This window comes from Myotis yumanensis, unplaced genomic scaffold (assembly GCF_028538775.1).
Source record: "Myotis yumanensis isolate MYYU_CA2020_CCGP unplaced genomic scaffold, mMyoYum1.0.hap1 SCAF_7, whole genome shotgun sequence".
NCBI lineage: Eukaryota > Metazoa > Chordata > Mammalia > Chiroptera > Vespertilionidae > Myotis > Myotis yumanensis.
This window is the reverse complement of record NW_027223758.1, coordinates 24,795,787-24,819,588: the sequence shown is the minus strand read 5'-3', so window position 1 is coordinate 24,819,588 and position 23,802 is coordinate 24,795,787. Positions and strand designations below refer to the sequence as shown.

General features: G+C 42.4%; 1 protein-coding gene across 1 annotated transcript in view; it reads left to right on the top strand.

The window, feature by feature from the left end:
* The window catches only part of SLX4IP (SLX4 interacting protein), a 180,997-nt gene extending 162,246 nt beyond the window's left edge, over nucleotides 1-18,751 (top strand). Inside the window, exons 7-8 of the mRNA XM_070419907.1 lie at nucleotides 15,865-15,965; nucleotides 17,273-18,751. Coding sequence (XP_070276008.1) covers nucleotides 15,865-15,965; nucleotides 17,273-17,993 — 822 coding nt within the window. The 3' untranslated portion in view covers nucleotides 17,994-18,751. The remainder of the gene's footprint in view (nucleotides 1-15,864; nucleotides 15,966-17,272) is intronic.
* Nucleotides 18,752-23,802: the final 5,051 nt, after the last annotated feature.

Genomic DNA, 23,802 nt, shown 5'->3' with positions numbered 1-23,802 from the left:
CTTGGTAGTTATTCTCAAGGAACATCTGACTGGGTGAGGCCTGGGGGATTGGCTTCCTAAGGAGCCTAATTGGAGATACTTCTTTGGCAATAAGCTTCAGTTACTTTCCTATAACTGCTTACTGAACTCTCTGTTCCCAGCCACAGAAGGCGTGAGCCAGTACCAAGCAGCAGCCTGCGCGCCTTACTCATGCCGTAGCCTTGAGTCGCAGATTCCCTTTCCTTCGTCTTTTCTTCTATCCTTTTTGGTCCTCGGTGTCTAAGTGACAGTTGGTGAGGAAATCTGGGGGAGCCTATTCAGAACTGCTGTGCACAAGGAAGCCAGCTGCACATAGCTCCTCATTCTTAAAAAGGCGGCTGCACAAAAGAACCGCTGTTGCAGACGAAGCAGTACAAAGGGAGTGATCCCCCTCTTTGGAGGGACGGGTGCAGAATGAGCACAGCCATGCTGCCCCCTGACCCCCGCAGCTCCAGGGAGGTCTGTTCCCCGCTGTCCACTGCGGGACGTTGGTGCAGGGAGCGACTTCATGTTGCAATAGCTCTGCACCGCGTACTCTTGTGCCAGGGATGTGGGAATTGTGATGTGTACTTTGGGAAGAAAGGGCATTATTATGAGATGAGTCATTGTATTTTTCTTACTACAGTTTCTCATAAGAAATCTTGAAGCTCTTGTAGGTTCAATTTTTGACCTATCACTAGAAATGGAGCTGGGGAGTCATTTCGGGAGTTTGTACCTTAGTTTTTTTTTCCCCCCTCTCCTTCTTTCCCTTAGAAATATGAAGAGCATGAAATAGAATTTTGTATTGCACTTCACTTTATTTCATTCCAACAGTATTCTCTTTCATATTGACAAACCCAATCCCTGTGTAGAAACTTCTTTCTCAGATGTAAAGCCCAGGAGCCTTTGGGAAATTCAAAATTATTTATTATTTTCATTACTTTTCTATTAAAGTAAATAACCAATAATAACCAAAGCAATAACTTTATAAAGTAATAAATTTATTGTCAAATAACCACAAGTTATTTATATATGTATATATCTGGAACATTTCAGGTTCAGCATAAAGCTACTGTCTCACAGAGCATTGCTTACAGCCACTCCTAATCTCCTGAGGCCCTTCCCATCTGTTCTTACCATCACCTTTTATATAATTTGCTGAATACTGGCTCTACACTAGGAGCTCTGGTGGGCCCTGGAGCAACTAAGAAAAATAAGAACGTGCTCTTACCCTCAAGGAGCTTACAGTTTGGCAGATCAAGGGCACTGAAGGTTATCCTCGTGACCTAAAAACGTAATTCAAACAGAGCCTCAGGATCCAACTGAACCAGGAAGGATATCCATTCTGAACCTTCCTGGTTCAGTTGGATCCTGTCTGCCTTTTGGAAGCAATGTCCAAAATTCTAAGTTACTTTCTTACTTTTAAACCTAAGCCGTAAGAGTCTGATTCTTTTGGAAATTTAAAAAGTGACATTTAGTACTAGTGCTATCTAAAAGTGAGTCTGTACATAAGATATTTAGGTTCATGTGTGTTGTGCCCAGTCTGTGAGAATAACGGCCAAGATTGTGCAGACGGACTGTAGCCACACATCCCTGTGTCCTCGCTGTAGCATCACGTCGGTGAGATTCCCCCACGTCCTGACAGGCACTAAATTGAACACTTCTCCTAAGTCACACTACTTTTTAACACTAACGAACTCTCCTTCTAGTTTATGAGTATATAATTGAAATGAAAATGAGACTAAAGCAGCAATAAACTACCCTGGCCTGGGTTATTTTTAGCTTGGCTTTCGTGTTTTTCAGCTGTGCATAATTGAGCCTCTGTGGGCCTTAGCCCTCTTCTCAGTCAGGGGGAGGATGTCAGATTACCTCAAAAATCCTTTCTCACACTGAATTTCTATCAGAGGAAGCAATGAACATGTTGCTAAATAAAACCCATAAAATTATTTTGCACAAAAGAGAACGTTCCTTGTAGATGAAAAAACCGTGATGAAAAGAAAATCGGAGTAGGGTTATATTTTATCTTAGGAAAGATAAATAGAAATTATAAATAAGTAGAAATTTTAGTCTTTAAGTTTTTAGAATACAAGAAATAAAATACTTACCAATTTGACTATGCACTAACTTATGCACCCCAATGAGAGAATTACTTAACTTTCATAGGACAAATTTTGCATAAGTATAAATCAGATCATTCAAGAAAAGAACTTTTCTGTATTAAAAAATTAAATAAGTAGTGTATTTTTTCCAGGTTTTTCTTGATATATATAGTCTTTGTAAGGTTCCATTCTTCTCATCTTATTGTATTTCCTAAACAATGCTGGTGGTAAATTACATGGGAGCCATAAACAGGAGCTGCCTGTAGCACTAAGAAATGTTCCTTGAGTGGGAAGAGGCAGTTTCCATATTTCACATTTCCCACAGTGTTTTGAATTTAGTTTTTTACTTAATAACTGCTTACCAAAATGGTACATGTTAATTGTGCGAACGTGTTTAGACTCCCAATATATACAAAGACAGTAAAAATTGTCCACAACGCCCAATCCAAAGATAGCCTCTGTCAATGATCTATTCTGTACCCCTCCAGACTTCATACTTGATAACTGAGGTCAGTGTGTATTTAATTCAAATAGGACTCTGCATTGTGAATTCTGTTTGTGTCCATTTTTCTATTAGTATTTTTGTATTTTACAAACTCCTTATTGTATAAAAACTTCTTACATTGCAAGGAAAGTAACTTTTAGTGAGTTTAAAATTTACCTTTCATGACATTGCTATGTGGTAGGTGTCTATGTCCTCAATTTTATGTTTTCCACAATGATGACTGCCTTAGATGATCTTGGTGTCTTGTGTTGTTTTTTTTTTTTTAATTGGATAAATACTTACTAATATTTTCTTCTGGTAATTTTGTGAAATTTAGTTTGTGATGCGAGCTCCTTTTTATTCTGCATATTGACCAGGATTGTACTAATTATGGTTTTTAGGTTCGGGGGAATAGGCGTGCTCTGTCTGCCTGTGCACATGGGGCCTCAGTGTTGGGACACACATGACAAGGGGCTTCTCTAGACACAAGGCTCCTTTTGCCCCCGTAGCAACAGGACTAAACTGATGCTCTCCATCTAGCCCGCTGCCTCCCTGTGCTGTCTAACTTTCCCTTTTTCAGTCAGCGGAGGCCCGTGCTCAGGGTCAGAACACACTGTTAACAAGTAGTTATGGAACAGATTAGGGCCACACCCCAGAAGGGCCTATCGATGGGCAGTTTTCCCTGAATAGGGATGGAACTGTAGCATCCGCTGTCACCCACCGGCCATTATGTGGGCGCACAGGTGGATGATCTTAATGAAATGCTGGTGGTGGAGACGAAATTGTTCTTGGTTGGCTTGGTCTATTTAGAACATTTTTTCTAGGCTATGACAGAGAAGATAAGAAAAAGGTTTTCTCAGATGAAATCACTTTTTTAAAGATGAACTATCCTTTGCTTGTATGTTACAGTCACCTAAGGTTTTGTTCTTTTTAAATAATAAAATTCTCCTAAATGCTAAGCCAATAGTATTTCTAAATGAGATGGTTCATGTCGTCTCCTCTAGGGCTTCACAGAAACCCGCCCTTTGCTGAGTTGGAATAGGATAGAATGTATCCGAGCCCTTTAATCCTTTGTGCTTTTCTCCCCATAATGTACCTTTACTCATGCAGAGACCTCTCATCTCCCTTTGGTGACCACTTAGTTGATAGATCGAATTAGGAAAACCACTGTGGGGAATAGAACAAGTGGAAATGGGATCAGACCTCAAAGTAAAAGACCTGCTTTGACCACTGCCTCTGCTCTCACCCACGGGATGACAAATCGTTTGGCTTCTGGGAGCACCAGTCCCCTGACTTGTTAAGCAAAGGTAAAAGTGATGCCTTCCCAGCTTTTTCTAAGGATCAAGTGAAATAATGAATATAAAAATGTCTTGTAAACTCGAAAGCACTTATGCAGTATTAATTATTATCATCACCATTTCCATAATCTCCTAAGAGGAGTTAACTTAAATGCCATTAATACCAGATTAGCAGATTGCTATTCCTCCCTGCTAGAAATGAGAAAAATACCTAATAATATTCATTTGTACGTATTTTACCAAGAGGCTCAGCACCTTCATTTTTTGTCTCCACTTGCCAGCTCAGATTCATTTTGCAGCTATAAAAACGGAAGTACCAAAAAGTTAAATGATAAAACTCTCTTTAGCCAGCAAGTAAGTGATGGAATGCATTCATCCAGGGGGATATATTAAGAGCATAAACACGTGACTTTCAGTGAGAACTCCGTTAACTGACACCCAGAGGAGGGGGCAGAATAGAGACCGCCCAGCTACAATGCCTTTTATTTCCAGTGGCTGCCAGTGGACTCACACTGAGGTATGGTTATGGAGGAAGGACCCACGAACTTCTCTAAGGTACAGAGGAATTTGGAGAGAGCAGGCTTCTCAGGCCCGAATTCCTAAAAGCGCACGTGATCATCGGAACACCCACAGTGACAGCACAGAGTTCAGCATGCGACTGGATTATGTTTGGAAAGTTCATTAGCGAACAGATGATTTAGAATTCGGTACTCATTTTCCCAAGGAAACAGTCTCATAAATGCAGTGAGGTTCCCAGACTAGTGAGATTGGAGTTTTGGAAAAAGGGGGGTCTTGCTGTCTGTGTTCAAGGGAAGTGGGAAGAGCTATTGCCTCTGCATCCCTGGGCAGCGGGCCAGCTCTGGACAGAATTTTGAAATAAGACAGTTATGCGTGACGTCTTCTCTCTGGCTATGACAGCTCTTCCCTGGTGAGCAGGGCCACAGTGGGCCCTCTTTTGGCCACCCCTGCTACCTGTGTAGCTGGCTCCATACTCACCCACCTCTCCTCTCCTATCCTGTGCAGGCCCACATGCTCCGCCAACAGGAGGTGTTAGGGGAAAGATTGTCACCTAAATGAAGGTGGCAACCTTCCTGCAGGTGTTGGCATTTTCAACCCCTGGCTTCTTTGAGGGCGGTATTTTTTAATAAGTTGACCCCTCCCCCAAAAGGTGGGCTAGCTCTGCCCGGGGCAAGTTCCCATTAAGTTTCTCTCTATTTCTCACAGATATTTCCCTTCTACTTTTAAACTGCGCATTATTAACCTATGATTCATGAATTCCCTGAAACTGAAAAAAAAAAGTTACATGTATTTTTATGTTTTTCTAGTCAAAGTTAAATAGCTTTCATTCAGTTCTTGAGTGGCCAGTAAATTTTCTCATCTTTAAGAAGTGCTGGCCCCAAACCTACGATTTTTCTAAAAATCCAAATTTTGTCACACTTATATGGCACCAGAGACCCAACTGTGGGGCCTAAGGTTGTTCAGGATTTATTTTTAGGGTTGTGAGGGTAGGTGAATATAAACTGGAAAATCCCTGTGAAATGTGTACTTCCTACAAAATAACTTCCTTGATTTTTTTCACTGATATTATTTTCAGGTTAACATTTTTGCAACTACTTATTTGCACTTCCCTAGACCTACAAGACAGTTTTGTAGTCACCAATTCAGAAGAAAATGAAACTTTAAAAAATATATTAAAGAAAAAAACCAGTAGAGTACCTACTAACCCACAGGGCAGCAGCCTCAGCAGGCTGAGCTCCACTTCCTCTCAGAGGGAGGCAGAGAATGGAGGGCTCTGGAGAGGGACTGGGCCAGAGAAACCAAGTGCAGCGAAAGCCTTGCCCCTCACTGTGGGAACTGGGCAGACAACCCAGCCTTATAGGGCACCAGTTTCCTCGTCGCTGAAATGAGGAAGGTCACGCCTGCCTCATGGGAATCTAATGAGGACTCATTTACCAGGGGCTTAGTCCCTGTACCCAGTGCTTTTTTTGTTTGTTACCTCAGTACAGATGTCCTCTATCATTATCACCGTTAGAGAAAACAACTTCAGTCCACAGTGGAATTCAAGAGATACCACTTACCTTTTCATTACCTCTTTTTGCTTCAATTCTTTTGAGTCGATACACTTATGTATTTCTCTACTTCTTTTCATTGTTCATTATTATCCTATCCCACCTGTTTTTCCCTTTCCAATCCCATAACTTATTAATTATCAAATAATTTAAGAAAATACCAGAAGTGAAATTTGGGAAGGAGACCTCTTCCTCATTTTAAGATGTGTGGCTTCTGCATGGTTACCTGGCATCGTGGTCTAACATTGTGGTCGTCGTCATATTTCTTGCTCTACTTGGGCTGCTTTTCTATATAACTCAACCATTCGCCACATTTCAGAACATTGATGCTCCTGAAAATCATTAAGTATCCCACTAACATTCAAAAATAATTTTCTTTTTTGCCATAATATAAAGTCAAAAAGCATGGAAAGTAATTCCAGCTTTATATTTTATTATTATTTTTGGCCCCCAAGTGAGCTGATAATATATTACTTTTACTCTGCTTTTATTGTTTGCAAAAGAGCTTTATTGTTTGCAGAGGGCTGTTGCATACAATAACTTATTCAGTGCAACAAACCTGAGAAGAGATTGTATCAGTCTTGAACCCTGTAGTTTTCAAGGGACAGGAAGGCCAACTTAAAATGGCTTAGCAAAAAAGGAAGGTTTTTGGCTCATGTGCCTCAAAAGTCCAGGATTCAGGTATAGCTTGATCAGAGGCACAAATAATATCACCAAGACTGTTTCTCACCACCTTTTGGGTCTGCCTTTTACTTTGTTGGCTTCATTCTCAGCCTGTATGTGGTAGTCCTTCCTGGCAGCTCCAGGTCCATTGGAAAAGAGAGTGGGCCTCTTCCCAGGCCACCTGTAGGTCATGCATGTCTTTGCAGCTCATGAATTCTATACTCTGATTGGCCTGGACTGGGTCACAGGCCCAATTCTGGAGTCAGGCATAGAAACAAAGGCCTCCTGAAATGCGTGGATATTGGATGGACATTGGGGACATAATTTCCCAGAAGAAAATCTGAGTATTATTTTCAGGAAGTGAAGGGAGTATCCACTACCAAGATATTACTACCCCTTTTTTATAGATGAGGAAACTGATGCTCAGAGAAGATAAGTGGCTTATCCAGATCTCACAGTGAGATAGTGACCGAGAGGGAGCTGGACCCATGGACGACTCAGTCCTGTGCTCTCTCTACAGCTCCACCTCTAACCACCACGGCAGTGACCCACCAGGCACAGTGGAGAACACTGCGCAGGGCCAGGCCTCTCAGCTCAGTGCTGCCCCTAGCTGCCTGTGCTGCCTTGGACACCTAGTCTCTGGGTCTCATTCTTCTCAGTCTGTGATCCAGAGACAATACCTGTCTGCCGAATACTCAGTAAGACGCCGATGAGATGTGGGGTAAAGGACTTTACTCATGTAAGTTCCTTACAAATGCAAGGCATCCTTTGCCTTCTTACAAACCCCAAATGGTTTGTGTAGGTTTGGGGTTTTCTTTTCCAAATGTGTTTAGTGCTTTCCAGTTTCCAAAGTGTGCTTCATATACCTCACCGCATTTAAACTTCCCAAAGAACCCTGAAAGGTAGATGAGAAACCAGCCATCAGTGGGTTGAGAAACTGGCTCTGGGACAAGCAATCAAGGAGTGCCATACCTTTTCCTCCACCCCCTTGCCTCTGGGCTTCACCTCTCACCTCCCAGGTGTTAACCTGATTTGATCAACTCTGGGTATAACATTCTCAACAGATGTGATCATAAGGAATTCAGAAACAGTAATGATTAGAATGTGACCTCAGACTATGTGTTCTAATATTCTGTGAATTACCTACTTTTAAATTATTCTGGTTGGGTTATTAATTAGTTTTATTTGAATAAAACAGAATTAGAAGAAACTCATGTGCATGGCCATGAGTAGACTCAACTCCCCGAAGACAAGGGCTGAGAGTACCACAGCATCACTGCGTTACGTACTGCCGTGAGAAATTCTTCACTAGCAGTGAAGAGCTTTCTTCCCCTCCTCCCTTTATTGCCTTCACATTAGGCAGGATGTTCTGCAATCCTGAAATAAGAGTTTGGTGGGTTAGCTTCTAGCTGTGCTGTGGAGGCTCTAGGAGGCAGGCAGGGTGGTTGAGGTGAGCTGTCAGGGGGCACACACAGGCACTTGCAGTGACCAGCAGCCTGATATCATGGTCGCTAGGATGTGCCCCCCTCTCTTCCAACCTAGATTAACGTGGATGTCCCAGGGCCTGCAGCCAGGTGCTTCAGTGTGGGCCCCAAGATTATCCCAGCAGAAGCCTCGTTGGTCAGATGAACGTGGCATTGTCACCCGTGCTATTTGTTTATGTTGAATCAGGTCCCTGAAGGGTGGCAGTAATAAATCACTTGCTTCACCAAGTTGTTTTGAAGGCGACATTGGTGAGTCCATGAAACAGTGCCTGACACACAGTCAGAGGTTGGCACACGGTAGCTGATCACATCTCTCCCAATGCCTGTTTCAGTCATCACTGACTCACTCTCCATTAGCCACCTCCTCTAATCCAGCTCCCAGCCCAGTTCTCTGCTCCTTTTTACTGCAAACCCTTCAAAGGTGTTGTCTAGACCTGTGCTGGCCAACACTCCAGCCACTTCACAAGTCAGAGATGATGTACTCAAAGTGTAAAATACGCACCAGATTTCCAAGTCTTAGTATAAAAGTCTAAATATCTCGATTTTTTAAATTGATCACACGTTATAATAATGATATTTAATACATTGAGTTAAATAATATGCATTATTGAAATTTAATTTTACCAATTTCCTTTTACTTTTGCAATGGGTCTGTATAAAACTTGAAGTTACGTGTACCACGCATGATACATTTGTACTGGAGAGTTCTGGTTTCCACTTGCCTCTGCTTCACTCTTGAAACCATTCGGGTAGGCTCGGGTTCCAGCAGCTGACCAAAAACACCTTTTGTTGAGTCAACTTCTAGGATCAGTTTTCACATCTAACCATTCAGCATTTGACACAAGTTGTCACTTTCAATGAAGCACTTTCTTCTCTTGCCTCCAGGGACATGCTGTTATCTTGATGTTTCTCTTTCCTGCTGTCAGTTTCTTAGTCTCCTTTCCTGAATCCTCCTCATTCTCAACTTTTTTTTTTTTCTCTCTCATCCAAACTCACTCCCTAGTGGAGCACATTTTGACTGATGTCTTTAAATACCATCTCTGCTGATTTCCCAGCTTTGTGTCTGCAGCCCAGACCTCTCTCTGCCTGCAACCTGTATGTTAACTGCCTGCTCAGCCTCTCCACTCGGATGTCCAGGAGGACTCATAACTTTTGTTTACATACCTAAAATTGATTTCTTGATTCCACTTCCCTGAGCCTGTTCTTCCTGTATTGGTGAAGGGTAACTTTCATCATCCAGTTGTTTAAACCATACCTTTTTTCTCCTCTCACCTCTTATATTCAACTAGAGGCTCAGCGCACGAAATTGTGCGTGGGTAGGGTCCCTAGGCCTAGCCTGCAATCAGGGCCATCTTCCTCCCATTTGCCAGTCTCCAGTCCTGCCCCGCCACCGATACCCACCCCGGTTCCCTATTTGCCATCTGGTGATCTATCAGAGCCTATGGGTTGGTGGGAGGGACCAAGAGGTCGGCTGTTCCTCCCACTTGCCAGTCCCCAGCCCCCAGTCCCGCCCCACTGCCACACACCCCAGTTCCCTGTGATTCCCCATTGGCCATCCAGCGATTGAAGCCTGTGGGCTGGGGGGAGGGACCGAGAGGTGGTCAATGCACCTCATAGTGACTAGTCGATTGGTTGTTCTGGTCGTTATGCCGTTATGGTCGCTGGCCTTTTATTATATAGGATTGATCAGCACATTCTATTGGGTCTCCCTTCAAATTTTATTTCCAATCTAACCACTTCTCACCACCCCCAACCTCCCCTAAGACCCGTCATCTCTGAGTGGACTATTGCAGTGGTCTCATCACTGGTCTCCCTGCTTCCACCTTGTCTTTCTACTGAACCCAAGGTAATCCTTTTTTATTGATTTTTTTTTTTTGAGATGACATTGGTTAACAAAATTATATAGGTTTCAGGTGTACAGTTCTATAATACATCATCTGTATTATATTGTGTGTTCACCACCCCAAGTTAAGGCTCCTTCCATCACCCTTTATCCCCACTTTACCCTCATCTATGTCCCCCCACCACCTTTCCCTGTGATATTCACCATATTCTTGTCTGTGTCTATGAGGGTTTTTTGTTTGTTTGTTTTTGATTAATCCCTTCACCTTTTCTACACAACCCTGAATTCCCCCTCCCCTCTGACAGCTGTCAATTTGTTTTCTATCCATGATTCTGTTTTTATTTTGTTTTTTAGTTTATTTTGTTCATTAGATTCCACATATGAGTGAAATAATATGCTACTTGTTTTTCTCTGGCTGGCTTATTTCACCTAGCACAATAATCTCCAGATCCATCCATGCTGTTGCAAAGGATAAGATTTCTTTCTTTTTTACAGCTGAGTAGTATTTATTGTGTAAATGTACCACATCTTTTTATCCACTTGTCTATTGATGGACACTTGGGCTGCTTCCAGATCTTGGCTATAGTAAGTAATGCTGCAGTGACATAGGGGTGAATATACTCTTTCGAATTAATGTTTCAGGTTTTTTTGGATATATTCCCAGAAGTGGAATTGCTGGGTCAAATGGGAGTTCCATTTTTGGTTTTTTGAGGAAACTCCATATTGCTTTACACAGTGGCTGCGCTAGTCTGCATTCCCATCAACAGTGCACGAGGGTTCCCTTTTGTCCACATCCTCGCCAAGACTTGTCATTTCTTGATTTATTGATGATAGTCATCTGATATATGTGATATGATATCTCTTTGTGGTTGTAATTTGCATTTCTCAATGATTAGTGATGTTGAGTATCTTTTCATATGTCTGTTGGCCATCTGTATGTCCTCTTTGGAGGGGTGTCTATTCAGGTCCTTGCCAATTTTTTAATTAGGTTGTTTGTCTTCCTGGTATTGAGTTGTATAAGTTCTTTATATATTTTAGATATTAAACCCTTATCAGATATATCATTGGCAAATATGTACTCTCATTCAGTGATTTGTCTTTTCATTTTGTTGATGGTTTCCTTTGCTGTGCAAAAACTTTTTAGTTTGATGTAGTCCAATTTTCTTTATTTTTTTCTTTTGTTTCACTTGCCCGAGGTGATATATCAGAAGAAAATATTGCTATGAGAAATGTTCAAGATCTTATTGCCTATGTTTTCTTCTAGGATTTTTAGGGTTTAGAGCAGGGGTGGGCAAACTTTTTGATTCGAGGGCCACAATGGGTTCTTAAACTGGACCGGAGGGCCGGAACAAAAGCATGGATGGAGTGTTTGTGTGAACTAATATAAATTCAAAGTAAACATCATTACATAAAAGGGTACGGTCTTTTTTTTTTTAGTTTTATTCATTTCAAACGGGCAGATCCGGCCCGCGGGCCGTAGTTTGCCCACGGCTGGTTTAGAGTCTAACATTTAAGTCTTTAATCCATTTTTAGTCTTTAAACCATTCTTGTGTATGGTTTAGGAAGGTCGTCAATTTTTTCTTTGCATATATCTGTCAAATTTGCCCAACACCATTAATTGAATAGACTATCTTAATCCCGTTGTATGTTTGTGTCTCCTTTGTCAAATATTGACTATAAAGTTGTGGGTTTATTTCTGTGCTCTCTATTCTGTTCCATTTATCTATATGCCCATTTTTATGCCAGTACTATGCTATTTTGATTACAATGACCTTGTAGTATAATTTGATATTAGGTAGCGTGATTCCTCCAACTTTGTTCTTCTTTCTCAAGATCACTGTTGCTGTTTGGGGTCTTTTATGGTTCCATATACATTTTTGAAATATTTGTTCTAGTTCTGTGAAATGTTCCATTGGTATCTTCACATTGAATCTACAAATTGCTTTCAGTAGTATGAATATTTAACGATGTTAATTCTTCCAATCAATGAATATGGCATATGCTTCCACTTATTTGTATCTTCCTCAGTTTCTTTTTTCAATATCCTATAATTTTCCAAGTATAGGTCTTTTATATCCTTGATTAAATTTATTCCTAGGTGTTTCGGGTTTTTGTTCTGAGGCAATTGTAAACGAGATTGTTTTCTTAGCCACGATAATCCTTTTAAATATCAAGTTCATTTTCTTCTTGGAAACTTCCTCACAATAAAATATGCTGTCCTTAAAAAAGCTATGCACGATTTGCCACCCCCACTACCACTAATGTGCGCATGCACGCGCACACACACGTACCCCTCTTACCTGCTCACTGACCCCTTCCTCTGATTTGCTTTCCTGTTTTCCCTGCTTCCAGGCACTCTTTGTCTTCACAGCCTGAGTGTTCATGCTTCTCCCTGCCTGAAAGGCCCTGTCCTATATGTTTACCTGTCTTGTTCTCGCCACTCGAGTCTCTGGGTAAAGCTCACCTTGTTAGCTACCACCACCGTCCCTGACCACATCTAAAACAGCACCCCATGACCCGTTAGAGGGTTATTTTCTTCCTAATGTCACCATCACCTAGCATAGGCTTGTTTGTTTCTTGTCTTCCCCATTGGGAGGGTGTCTTCATGAGAGCAGGGCCGGTTTCTGTGGGCCTTGCCCTTTTCCACAAGGTCCTCACAGTGCCTGGTGCAGAGTTCAGTGGTTCTGCTGAACTCTACTCAGTTATCCATTCCTGGTCCCTTTAGGACAGAAGTTTAATTCTGCTGGGCATCAGAATTACTGCGGCGCTTTACTAAAATGCACTTGCCCTGACCTCTCCCCCAGAGAGGTGAACACAGTGGACTCTTCGGGAGAACCCAGAACATTTTTTATCAAGCCCCCCAGTTGATTTTGATGTCTGAGGTAACTGGACCACACTTGGCAAATGCTGTCTCATTGAACCAGTTTACATTTGTTACATTTCTCTGCTTGGTTGAATGTTGTTTCCAGTGAATCAGCAGTTCTTGAATTACCTAGGAACCTACATATAGATCTCAGCCCCACCCCAGATTTTGTGAATCAGAACTTCCAAGGATGGGTCCCGGGAATCTGTTTTTTTAAAAAAAACCTCTCAGTGCTTCTGATACTGAGTCTGCTAGCCAGTCTTCTCACTAACCTTTGGAAGCCCAGCTGTGTTTTATGGACTCCTCGAGGAGGTAATAAACTCAAGAGCAGGTGCTTTATGTCTTTTTAGGCCAGCTTCTCCCCCCATCCCAGGTTAATTCAACAGTATTCTGTAAGTATACTGTGGAGAGAAAATAGTATTCGGTAAGTCACTGTGGAGTGAATGCCTGGATTTATTCACAGTTTCAACTTGCCTTTGTAACTTGAGTATCAACCAATATTTATAACTACATTTCAACCTTACTCATGCTCGGACTAGAGGCAGGAAGTGAGTCTTAGTTGCCCAGCTCACCCTGGTCTCCAGAGCATCCCCAAGCAGGGGCACAAGGCCTGACCACTTGTCTGGAAGTCTGCCTGGTCTGCTCAAGCTGCCAAGGAGGGTATGCCTAGATTAGATTCCTTCTGGGGCTAGTGGCCTTGCCCTAGGAAATGACATTTGCAGAAGTTTATTCCTTGGCAGACTCAAAGCTAGCTTCCAGGTTCTGAGGACTCATTCACACAGGCCCAAAGAGGTCATCTTGGTTAACCTGTTTCTTAAATACCCATGGGGTGCTTTGGATGGCCAACTGGTATCCTTTTTAATTATGTTGGTGTTTTTCTGTATTCTTGGTAGAAGTTATCAGGGCAGAATCCAGAAAGGAGGAGTGTCATCCCGGGATGCCTGAGAGGCACTTGAAGCCCCAGCACACTGTCTGCACCTGAGAGTTTTGCCTCTGGATAAGCCATGGATTGCATTTTGATGCCAGATGTGAGAGGCTGTTAGTAATCAGGATGACTGGCCTGGGAAGTCCGGTTCCCAGGTGGTAGTGCTTCCTCTGGAGGACTTGTCTGGGGGGCACCAGGGCTGCGAGTTAGTGACAAAGGGAATGAATTGACCCTAGACATGCAAGAGTGAGAGCTTTCTAATGAGACCTGACAGTTCAAGGGCCAAAGGAGCCTAATCTTTTTCTCCCTGCCCACCCAGTCTTCATACAAATGTAAATATGCCTCCTTCAACAAATTGTCAAATGTGGTTTTAATTTGTGTGAATCCGCCTTGCCTCTTTTCTTTTTTCTTTCTCTTTCCTCTTTTTTTTTTTTTTCAAACGAAGACACAGGTTTTGCACTTTTTGAACTGGACATTTCCGTCTGTCACTCCCTCACTTTTTCTGTTGTCCTTTTTCTTTCAAGGACGTTTCCCCCATTGTTTGTCATCTGAGGAATTTGGGATGAGAGGGGATCGTCCTGTTTCTTTAAGAAGTTTTTGAAGTTCCCATAGGAAATACATAGTGCTTTTCAAACTAAGTTTTACAGTAAATACATGAGAGTGTGATTGAAGCCAGTATGAGGCTCAAAGTGTCAGGATCACGCATCCCACTTTCTATGCTCCCTGCAGTATCCATTGTTGTTATTTATGACCCTGTCTGCCTTCCATTGTGGACTTCTTCCAGCCTTGGGGAATTTACATCATTCCTAATAGCAAAAGGCTTTCTGGTTCCCACAGAGTTGTTCAAAGCCTGACTCATGCTCCTTATGTTAATTGTTCAGCCCTGAAAATACAGCACTTACAGGGTGTGGTTGTAAGGGGAAAATCTACTGTACTTACAGGGCATGTTTAGAAGTGTTTCACACATAAATCTCAATCTCTCTCATTTAACTTTCAAACTGTAGTTCTTTTTGGTCAACTAGTAAGTCGTAGAAGGGGGGAAAGGGAGAAGTATCAAAATGCAGTATAATCCAAAAAGACCTGTAATAATTTGTTCACTAACTCTTAAAACTGACGTAAGTTGTACTGGATATGACTTTGGGTGACGCTGGTCCAGGTCTGAGACCATAGGCAGGGCTGTGATGGGATGTGGGATACCCAGGCATTCCACCAATGACTCTCCCAGGCTCCCTGGGGCTGTCGTCGTTCATTCCAATGTAAGTCTAACACAAGGACCTCATGATAATTTACCAAAACTGTTCCTGTGGCAGCAACGTTTTACTGTGGAATTTGATGGAGAAGGGTACTTGGTGTCCCAGAAAATGAGAGAGATTAATGCTTTGTCTGAATTATCTATTTGCTAGCAAAAAGGAACAATTCCAAAGTAGGAAATGAGTCAATATTGGTGAAGGTTGAGAGGTTTTCACACTTTATAACTGCTTCCTAATGATGCTTCTAAGGGAACATAGAAGGATAGGTAGACAGATACTCTGTGGATTATATAAAGCCATAGTGATGCTGTTCATTTAAGAAAAAAATAAAAACAACACTCCCAGTTTTTTAGTAGCTGAGATTCTCAAACTAGTTTTTAAAGTACCGGTGTTAGAAGGTTTACCTTGTGATGCATTCTTGAGTGTTGCAAAGGTCATATTCTGTATTTTCATAACAAGAGGAAATGTGGGGAATTCTCAGTATAATCAGGTTCAGACCACTGCACCACCAGGCCTCTCTGGAAGATCAGAGCTGGCAAACACGCTGCTGCCTGGCATCGTGGCTCTGGGCATCAGCATGATTTGGGCTCAGAGATACCATGTATTGGCCAAGAATCCCCAGATGGTTTGGAATCAACATTCTTTCCATCACATCTTGTATGTTTGTGGTGCATATTAATGTATGAAGTGTGTGTGCTGAGAGCCCAAAAGAAGTGACAACTTACCAAAAAGTTGGAGATTTTAAAAAATTCAAATAGCCTAACACTAAGCAGTTTCATATAGTCCTCACAAAAATCAGTGTGTTCACTGGGAGGGTCAGAGCATAACCGCTTTTTCTCCTGTTCAGCTAATAGATTTCTGTTTGAACCTTTGTTATCTTTTGGAATAGACGGGAAGAGCTCTCCATGGAGCGTCTGGTTATTTTGCTGAGTGTGCAAAGGGTCCACTTCCTCCCAGTGCAAAGCGCAAGAGAAGCACTCTGAAAGCAATGTAGGTCCAATGTGTTTCCTTTTCCTCGTGTTTGACTGTCTGTGTGTGTGGATACATAACATGAAATGGAGAATCCAACAAGAGTACATGGAACTTAATCACAGCCCTTGGCACCAAGCCTACCTTAAGTCACATACTTGCTCTTCCACCTTCCTGCCTCTCTTTCTCTTGCTTTCTGGACAACAGGAACCAAAGCCTTGCTTCACAGGTGTGTTGCAAGGACTAATTAATTACAAGCGCTTTGAAGATGAAAAGCACCTGTTGGTGGTGTGTTTCATACAACTTTCAGAGTGACTACAGACAGATCTAAAAAAATGCATTCCTTTTCTAAGGTGCTTGTTCCGACCCTAACATAATTATCATAATCCTCCTGCCCCGGAAAGCAACAGTACAAACATGAATCTATATATTTCTCTCCAGACTAAAGCTTAGCCAAAATAAATATTTCAGCTTCAAGGTTTTGAGTTCGGTGGTTTAGCAATTTCTTGCCATTCACAAGCCTGCAAATATATGTTGAAGTCAGTCTCTAGTTTTTAAATTCTTCCCATGAAGCTTTTATCCTATCCCTCAAAGTAATTTTCAACCTGTGAGGTTTGCATTGTCTGCTGTGTATGCTGTAGAAAAGGTGCGTGTGTGTGTGTGTGTGTGTGTGTGTGTGTGTACACACTCTTTTGTCTGCCATGTTTCCATTCTCTCTCCTTACATACTCTCTGGAATTTCTTCCAGGACATTTCAAGGTTTATTAACTGAATCCTGTTCCAATGGTTAATGAACAAGCCTTGACACCAGCTAAACGGTGCTTATATTTGAGTAATACCTTGAAATGGCCTGAGAGAAATTCCAGAAGATTATTTTACTTACAAAGAGAAATCGTGTGTGTGTCTGTACGTGTATAAGCATGTTCTTGTACACATACACATAGAGACACACATAAACACAACCTCTGCTATGGATGTATTTGAGCATTTATTTTTGGGGAGGGAGGTCAATGTATCAAATTGACCCTTAATATCTGAAATGAATACGTCTGCCTTCGTTAAAATATGAACTCCATCAATAACCCAGTGATCAGTAAATAAAGTGTTTCCTGGTGTGTCCCAGTGTATTGGAAAAGGTGAAGACTATTGCTTGGTCCAGTCTGCAGTCAAACATACACTTGGGGGTCCTTCTAGATTTGCCGGGAGATAGGGAGAAGGGGGTAGTGCATGCCTTCCTTTTTCAGGCGTAGGAAATGTGGTAGGGGAATTTGGAGGAAACCATGCCATTACAGCATTACAAAACAAAGTCTTTTTTTTTTTTTTTTTTAGCATGAAAAGAGCTGAAACAAAAAGCAGCAGCATGAGCAAATCACAGGGCAGCAGGGACATTGTGGGAACATCGAGTGACTCAGTGGTTGCAGAGATGGCAGTGAGAAGAGGTGACAGCCAGGCTTCCTCCAGTGCCCCTCCGGAGTCCTCGGCGCAAGCAGAGGATTGCACACAGGCAGCTGAGAGCCACTGGGGGCTCTCTGTTCAAAAGCTGGAACATGTTCATCAGACCCAGCCAGAGGACACCGGCAGCCAGCACAAACCTCATCCTGGGGCGTGGTTACAGACGGGGCTTCAGAGCGGGAGCGCTGTCTGGAGCTGTGAGTCAGCAGCACCGGGTCCAAAACAAAGTCCACGAGGAGCCGGAGCACAGCAGAAACGCAGGCCCCGCGGCTCTGCGCAGGGCTCCGACCACTGCAAGAGAGTCTCTCTTGGAAGTGATCGATTCCTCCCGCGAGAAATGAGAGCGGGAACAAGCAAAGCTGTCGGGGTTTTGCCAACATCAGAGCTGTCAGATCCGGGGTTACTTTTGAAAGAGGATTTGGCAAAAGCCATGTCTAATGAAGAGTTGCATGTTTTGGAAAATCTCTCCTCCAGACATCTTATGAAAATTGAGCCAGGGAAGGCCGACCAAACCGGCTCAGCCACCAACACTGAAAGATTAGCTACAATCCAGGGCAGCCCAACCAAAAAAAGGAAGAAGTCTGAAAGAGGCCACTGACTTACTAAAGAGGATTGCAAAGTTGTGGTTGAGGGATATAGTGGCCAAACCTGCGAAAAATGAGAAGTATGTGTAGATGCTGTGATTTCAAAGGAATTAGAATGACTTTTTTAAAAAGAAAAATGTATCTCTTTGTTGGGGTTAGCTTTCAAAGAAGTCACCTCCAGGAGCCTATCTGCTTGTTCTAACAACATGGCTACCTTCTCATCAAATTGTGTAACTGCCTTCAGAAAATTATTTTAATGATAAACATCCTTTCACTTTGTCAGAGACGACCCCACTCCTGAAGAAACTGCGTGGAGCCCAGTGGTGTTGCTCAGTGGTTGAACATCGACCTATCACAGTTCGATTCCCAGTCAGGGCACATCCCTGGGTTGCCAGCTCAATGCTCACTAGGGGGCTTGCAGGAGGCAGCTGATCAATGATTCTCTCATCATTGATGTTTGTATCCCTCTCTCTCTACCTTCCTCTCTGAAATCAATAAAAATATTTAAAGAAAAAAAGAAGGGCATGTTGGTACTGGGTGCAGTGTATCCTCCTGCTCCTTGGTTGAGTAGGGGGGCCGTGAAAGAGCAGGCTGGTGGTTCTCAGCAGCTAGTCCTGCACCAGCATCGTCGGAAAATGTGTTAGAAACGCAGAGCGGCCGAAACTGGTTTGGCTCAGTGGATAGAGCGTTGGCCTGCGGACTGAGAGGTCGAGGGCATGTACCTGGGTTGCGGGCACATCCCCAGTGGGGGATGTGCAGGAGGCAGCTGATCAATGTTTCTCTCTCATCAATGTTTCTGACTCTCTCTCTCTTCCTCTCTGTGAGAAATCAGTAAAATATATTTAAAAAAAAGAAAGAAACGCAGAGCTTGAGCCCCACCTCAGACCTACTGAGTGATTCTGAAACATGCTCAGTCTGGACCCACCATACTAATTGGAGACTCCCTAGCATTTATTTTCACCAGCCTGGCGAGTGTGGCCTCCTGCTCACCTGCTGGACCACATGTGGACACGTACACACTTGTTAAGCGCCTGAACTCAGTGTGTGAGTCACTGTTCCTAGGTGTTATGGCTGCCACAGCACCTAGAGAGCTGTTACTTACCCTAAGAATCACAAGACCTTTCACAGGTAATTTGGTCCAGCGCTAGAAGACATGGCAGAGCCTTGTTCTTGCTTGTAGCTCAGGCCTATCCCTGCCCCTACCTCTAAGATTGTGGTTAGGTTCAGGATGGACTAGAACCCGCGGGGAACTCCATGGCCAGAGTTTCCTGTTTCCCATTTGGAAGGCTTCACAGACAGTTTAAGTTTCAAAACAGGAGTCTTCGATTTGCAGTCATACCCACCAATGTCTCCAGTGGGCTGCCTGAAATGTCACGTAGTGACTCATAGCAACAACTTATTTTGGATGGACACCTACTAAAGACTTTCGTAACTGAATTCATTCTAAAATAGGGAAGAAATCATCTTCAAAGCACCCATTCAACTACATCTTTTTTTTAGTTCAACATTGGGTGGTCCTTTGAAATAGCCCCTCCCTAGTAACAAGCAGAATCAGTATATTCCCAAAAGTGTTGGAATTCGCAGAAAAAGCCCAACAAAATGTAAGAATATGGACGCAGACAGTGTAAGTCCATGCCTAAGACTAATCAGTGGTTTCTCTCAGTTCATTCTGTCCTCCCCACGTCTCCTTCCCCACTTGCATAGGAGGGGAAGACTTACTAAGCAGCAACCATTTTCATGGTAGCATTTTCAGTCATGAAGTTCAGTCATGGTCACCACATCTGTCGATGGATATAGATGCTCTTCCTTTGATGTTCCAAACCCTGCCTGGAAACCTGTCCCCTTCCTGTGGTCCCAGCCTCACCACCCTACTAGGACCATGGCTCTGCCCACTGGTATCTTTTCCTCTTTCCTCCTAGTTTATGTCCTCCCCCAGTTAATTCCCACGAAATGATTCTGTAGGAGAAGAGGGAGCCCAACAGAATGTGGACCACAGTGAGCAGATTCTGCTCATCAACAGGGCTACACTGCACAGAACGCACACCTGAGCATGGATTTCTGTGGCCCACTGTGGGCCTCTCTCAGAGTGGCCAGGAAGCTAGGCCTGCTCTTCACTGAAGACAGAACCACAGGGTGTCACTGAGGGTTTTTAAACAGAAACAAGTTTTGGGATGGTTTCATCAGAGGGGTCACAAATGACCAGGTGATAAGCCAAGAAATAGTAAGCTCCCTGGAACAGTCTAGAATAAAGACAGCCATTCCAGAACAGTAGCTTTAGAACTAGAAGATGTTTGAACCCGAAGCACCAGAAAAAGTCTGTATTGAGAAGTTTTTATTTCATTAGTTAACCTGGGCCTGATGGTTAAAGTCCATTCTTATACTTTTAATGACCTTCTTTCAAGTAAAGTCTTGGCTTTAAGAGTTTGGTGTATTTATGCAAATAACAGTTATTGTGATGCAAAAGGGAAAATAGCATCGTTGGTGGCAGATGGACATGGTCTTTCTCACTGCCATTGTGCACGCAGGGTTTTAACAGGATTAACGGGCAGCCGTCTCCACTTCCTCACCTCAGCATGTGTTTGGGGAGTTCTGCCTCTGAACGTTTTCCTTCTCCGTGTCTGAGACCACCCCGGGGCTCCCATTACTAGGATGGTCATGTGATTCTTTGGATATTTGGAAGTACAGAAGGGAAAATGGCTGCCAGGTATTCTTGTTGCAGATTAGGTGGGAAATGAAGAGTCCTCTATTGCTGGGAGTGGTGTGTGTTTCGTTATTTTTAATAATCTTAGTAATTCAGTCACTGAAAATCTGAGACCCTATCAGTATACTTAGTCAAAAAGGGACAAGTCATTCAATCACTTACTTAATAACCCAGATTAAATGTATATTCAAGTCCCCGTAACTCTGATGCTTAGAAGAAATGTGGATCCAATTTGATTAATGTTATGACTTTGAACTCCTTAACTTTCTCAGCGTTGTGACTGCTAGGTCACCTCCATGTGCTTTCAAATGACTTTTTAATAGATTGGTGTTAGGTGTTGCTTTGTTTTGTTTTGTTGTGGTGGTTGTTTTTTTATGTCCATAAACAAGAAATGTCTGAGAATAGTCTGTGATTTTTCTTACACATTTTTCTTTCCTTTGCCGGTGGAGGTTAACTGTCCACCAGAGATGCATATAAATTGTTAAATGCCAATGAGCAAATGTTGGGGGAGAGAGGAGTGAGTGTTGCAGCTTTTTTGTTCATATTTTTTTTACTATTGAAAAAAGTAGGAAGATGTTTCTCATTTTGTAAAAAGCAAGAGTCACAGAACCCCTCTATGGTTTGATTTATGGAGAATATAGCGTCTCTGCATGAGGTATCTCAAGATATATTTTGGGGACAAGTTAATTGTTTGCTTTTGTGCCATGTGTGGATTTTAGCGTGAATTGCTGTGCACTTGGTGGCCTTTGATTCACAAAGAGCTTGCTGAGGGCAGAGCAGGAAGGGAAGGAAACTCTGCCCAGGAGAATGGCCTGGGACCACGGTGTTGCTGCTCTCAATTTCCTCGCGTTCCTTCTTGGCAGACCCCACTGTAGTATTTCCACAAAATTCTAGTGACGCGCCCTCCTTTTGAGGTAACAAATGGCTTTCCTAAGAGCCAGTAACTCTCTGCTCAGCATGCTGTGACTTGAATATGGAAGTCACTTCAATTTCTCTTTTTCTCTTATGTCCATGCTTGGTCTGTTAAGACGAGAGAATTCATTACTTGTTACTGAAACACTAATGAATTGAAACACCTTGGCACAAGAAAAAAAAAATCAAAATTAAGCTGATTTCTGTTAAATGGTTTAAAGCCTTCCTTGGTACAAAATAAATTAAGCATTGTCACATGAAGTTAATTCAGTTAATGACTCATAACAGAAGTCTAACCATATATATTATTGGAATTACAATTTAATGATATAATTAAAATTCTCAGAAATCTGCTGAACCTCCTCTCATTGGGATTTTGTATTTATTTAACAAGACAGGGAACAAATATATGTCTATGTGTAACTTGACAGAGGGGACTTGAGTGGGTGAAATTATTGCCTCTGCTTGTGGAGAACTACTCAGTACTGGGCTTGAATTCAATTACATTTAAATAAGTTTCATTAATCAGCATGATATTACCATGTGCTACCTTATAATTGCCATTACAGTCACTTATCAAAAATGTTGATACACTTGACCCCCAAGCATCATATCAGGAGACTGTAGGTAATGATTTGCCAGATCCCCAAAGTAACTTTCTTCACTCAAGTTAGACAACCAGACACTGCAGTAAGCCCAGGGGAGCTCTTCTTTAGCATTGGCCTTGTCCTCTCACTTGTTTAAGCGATTTCAATAGTTGTACATGCCTACGGGATGAAAGCAGTATGTAGTGGAAATCAACCTCTTTTATGAATAAAAAGGAAAATTGTTTAAAAAAATTAAATTTGTATGTATCACTTTTCTTCAAAATAAGTTCATTAACCACGAGGACTATACATCTAAAATACCCTTTTCTGAACACGCTATTTAAAATTACATTCTATGTGTTGGAGACATTTTTTTTCTCCATGAAGCAAGTCTGAGATTTTGAATACTGGGTTAAAATAATCAAAGGAGCTCTGAGTTTGAACCATTGGTCCTAAAGATTTAGATTTTAAAAACCCTGTGTGGGATGTGATTAAATTGGCCTCTAAGATTTGGGGGTGGTCTTTCCAACTCAGATATTTCCCACTTCTGCTCTCAATTGTGAGCTAAGATAGACCCTCGTGTGAGGGGTTAAAGAATTCGACCTTGATTCCTTTCCAGAGAATCTTGACATTTCCCAAGGGGATTCATTTCCATTTTCTACGTGGGTCTCGTCCTTATTCAGCACTGAGTGAAGTCCTGGCCGACTCCCACTGCCTTTTATGACAGGATCCCAGGCCTCTCTGGTTGCTTGTAAATATATTTTCCCTCGGGTCCTGTACATAATTTTTCAGAAGCATTTCAATATCAGGTTGGAATAATACATTTGAATAACTGCATGGAATGCTGAGAACCACGGCAATGGATGACGCAAAGCCCATTTCCTCATGTATTAGTCGTGGCGGCGTGCCATGTGGCCTAGCCCACAGAGAAGATGCCCTGCCCAGGGCCCCAGCCTGGGCTGGGGATCGGAGCCCAAAAGATGGGCTCAAACCCTGGGTCCAGCTGCCTCTGCCACTGATTGGCTTGTGTGTCTGGGGACAAGTCATTTAACAAGTCCTGGGCCTCAGTTTCTTCATTTGTCAAATAAAATGATCTCTAATATTTTAAGTGCTGCACTTGCCTCTGAGGATTTCTGAGGTAAACATACAACTCCCATGTGATAATTTCTCCATCTGTTTAAAAACAGGTTCATTGGAATTACCTGTGTAGCTTCTACTTAAATCAGAATCCTTGAGATAATGGTCTGGGCATTGGAAGTTTTAAGAGGTCCTCAAATAATGATTCTAACTAAAAGCCATTGTTGAACTATTGCATAAAAATATAGTGGTGTGTGTGTGTGTGTAAACGACGTTCAAAGAGGGTCTGCTAAGAGTATCCTTTAGAACAGGGGTCCTCAAACTTTTTAAACAGGGGGCCAGTTCACTGTCCCTCAGACCGTTGGAGGGCCGGACTATAGTTTAAAAAAAAAAACTGTGAACTAATTCCTATGCACACTGCACATATCTTATTTTGAAGTAAAAAAACAAAACGGGAACAAATACAATATTTGTATTTGCATGTGGCCCGCGGGCCATAGTTTGAGGACCCCTGCTTTAGAAGAATACTGTACCTTCTAAGTCTGA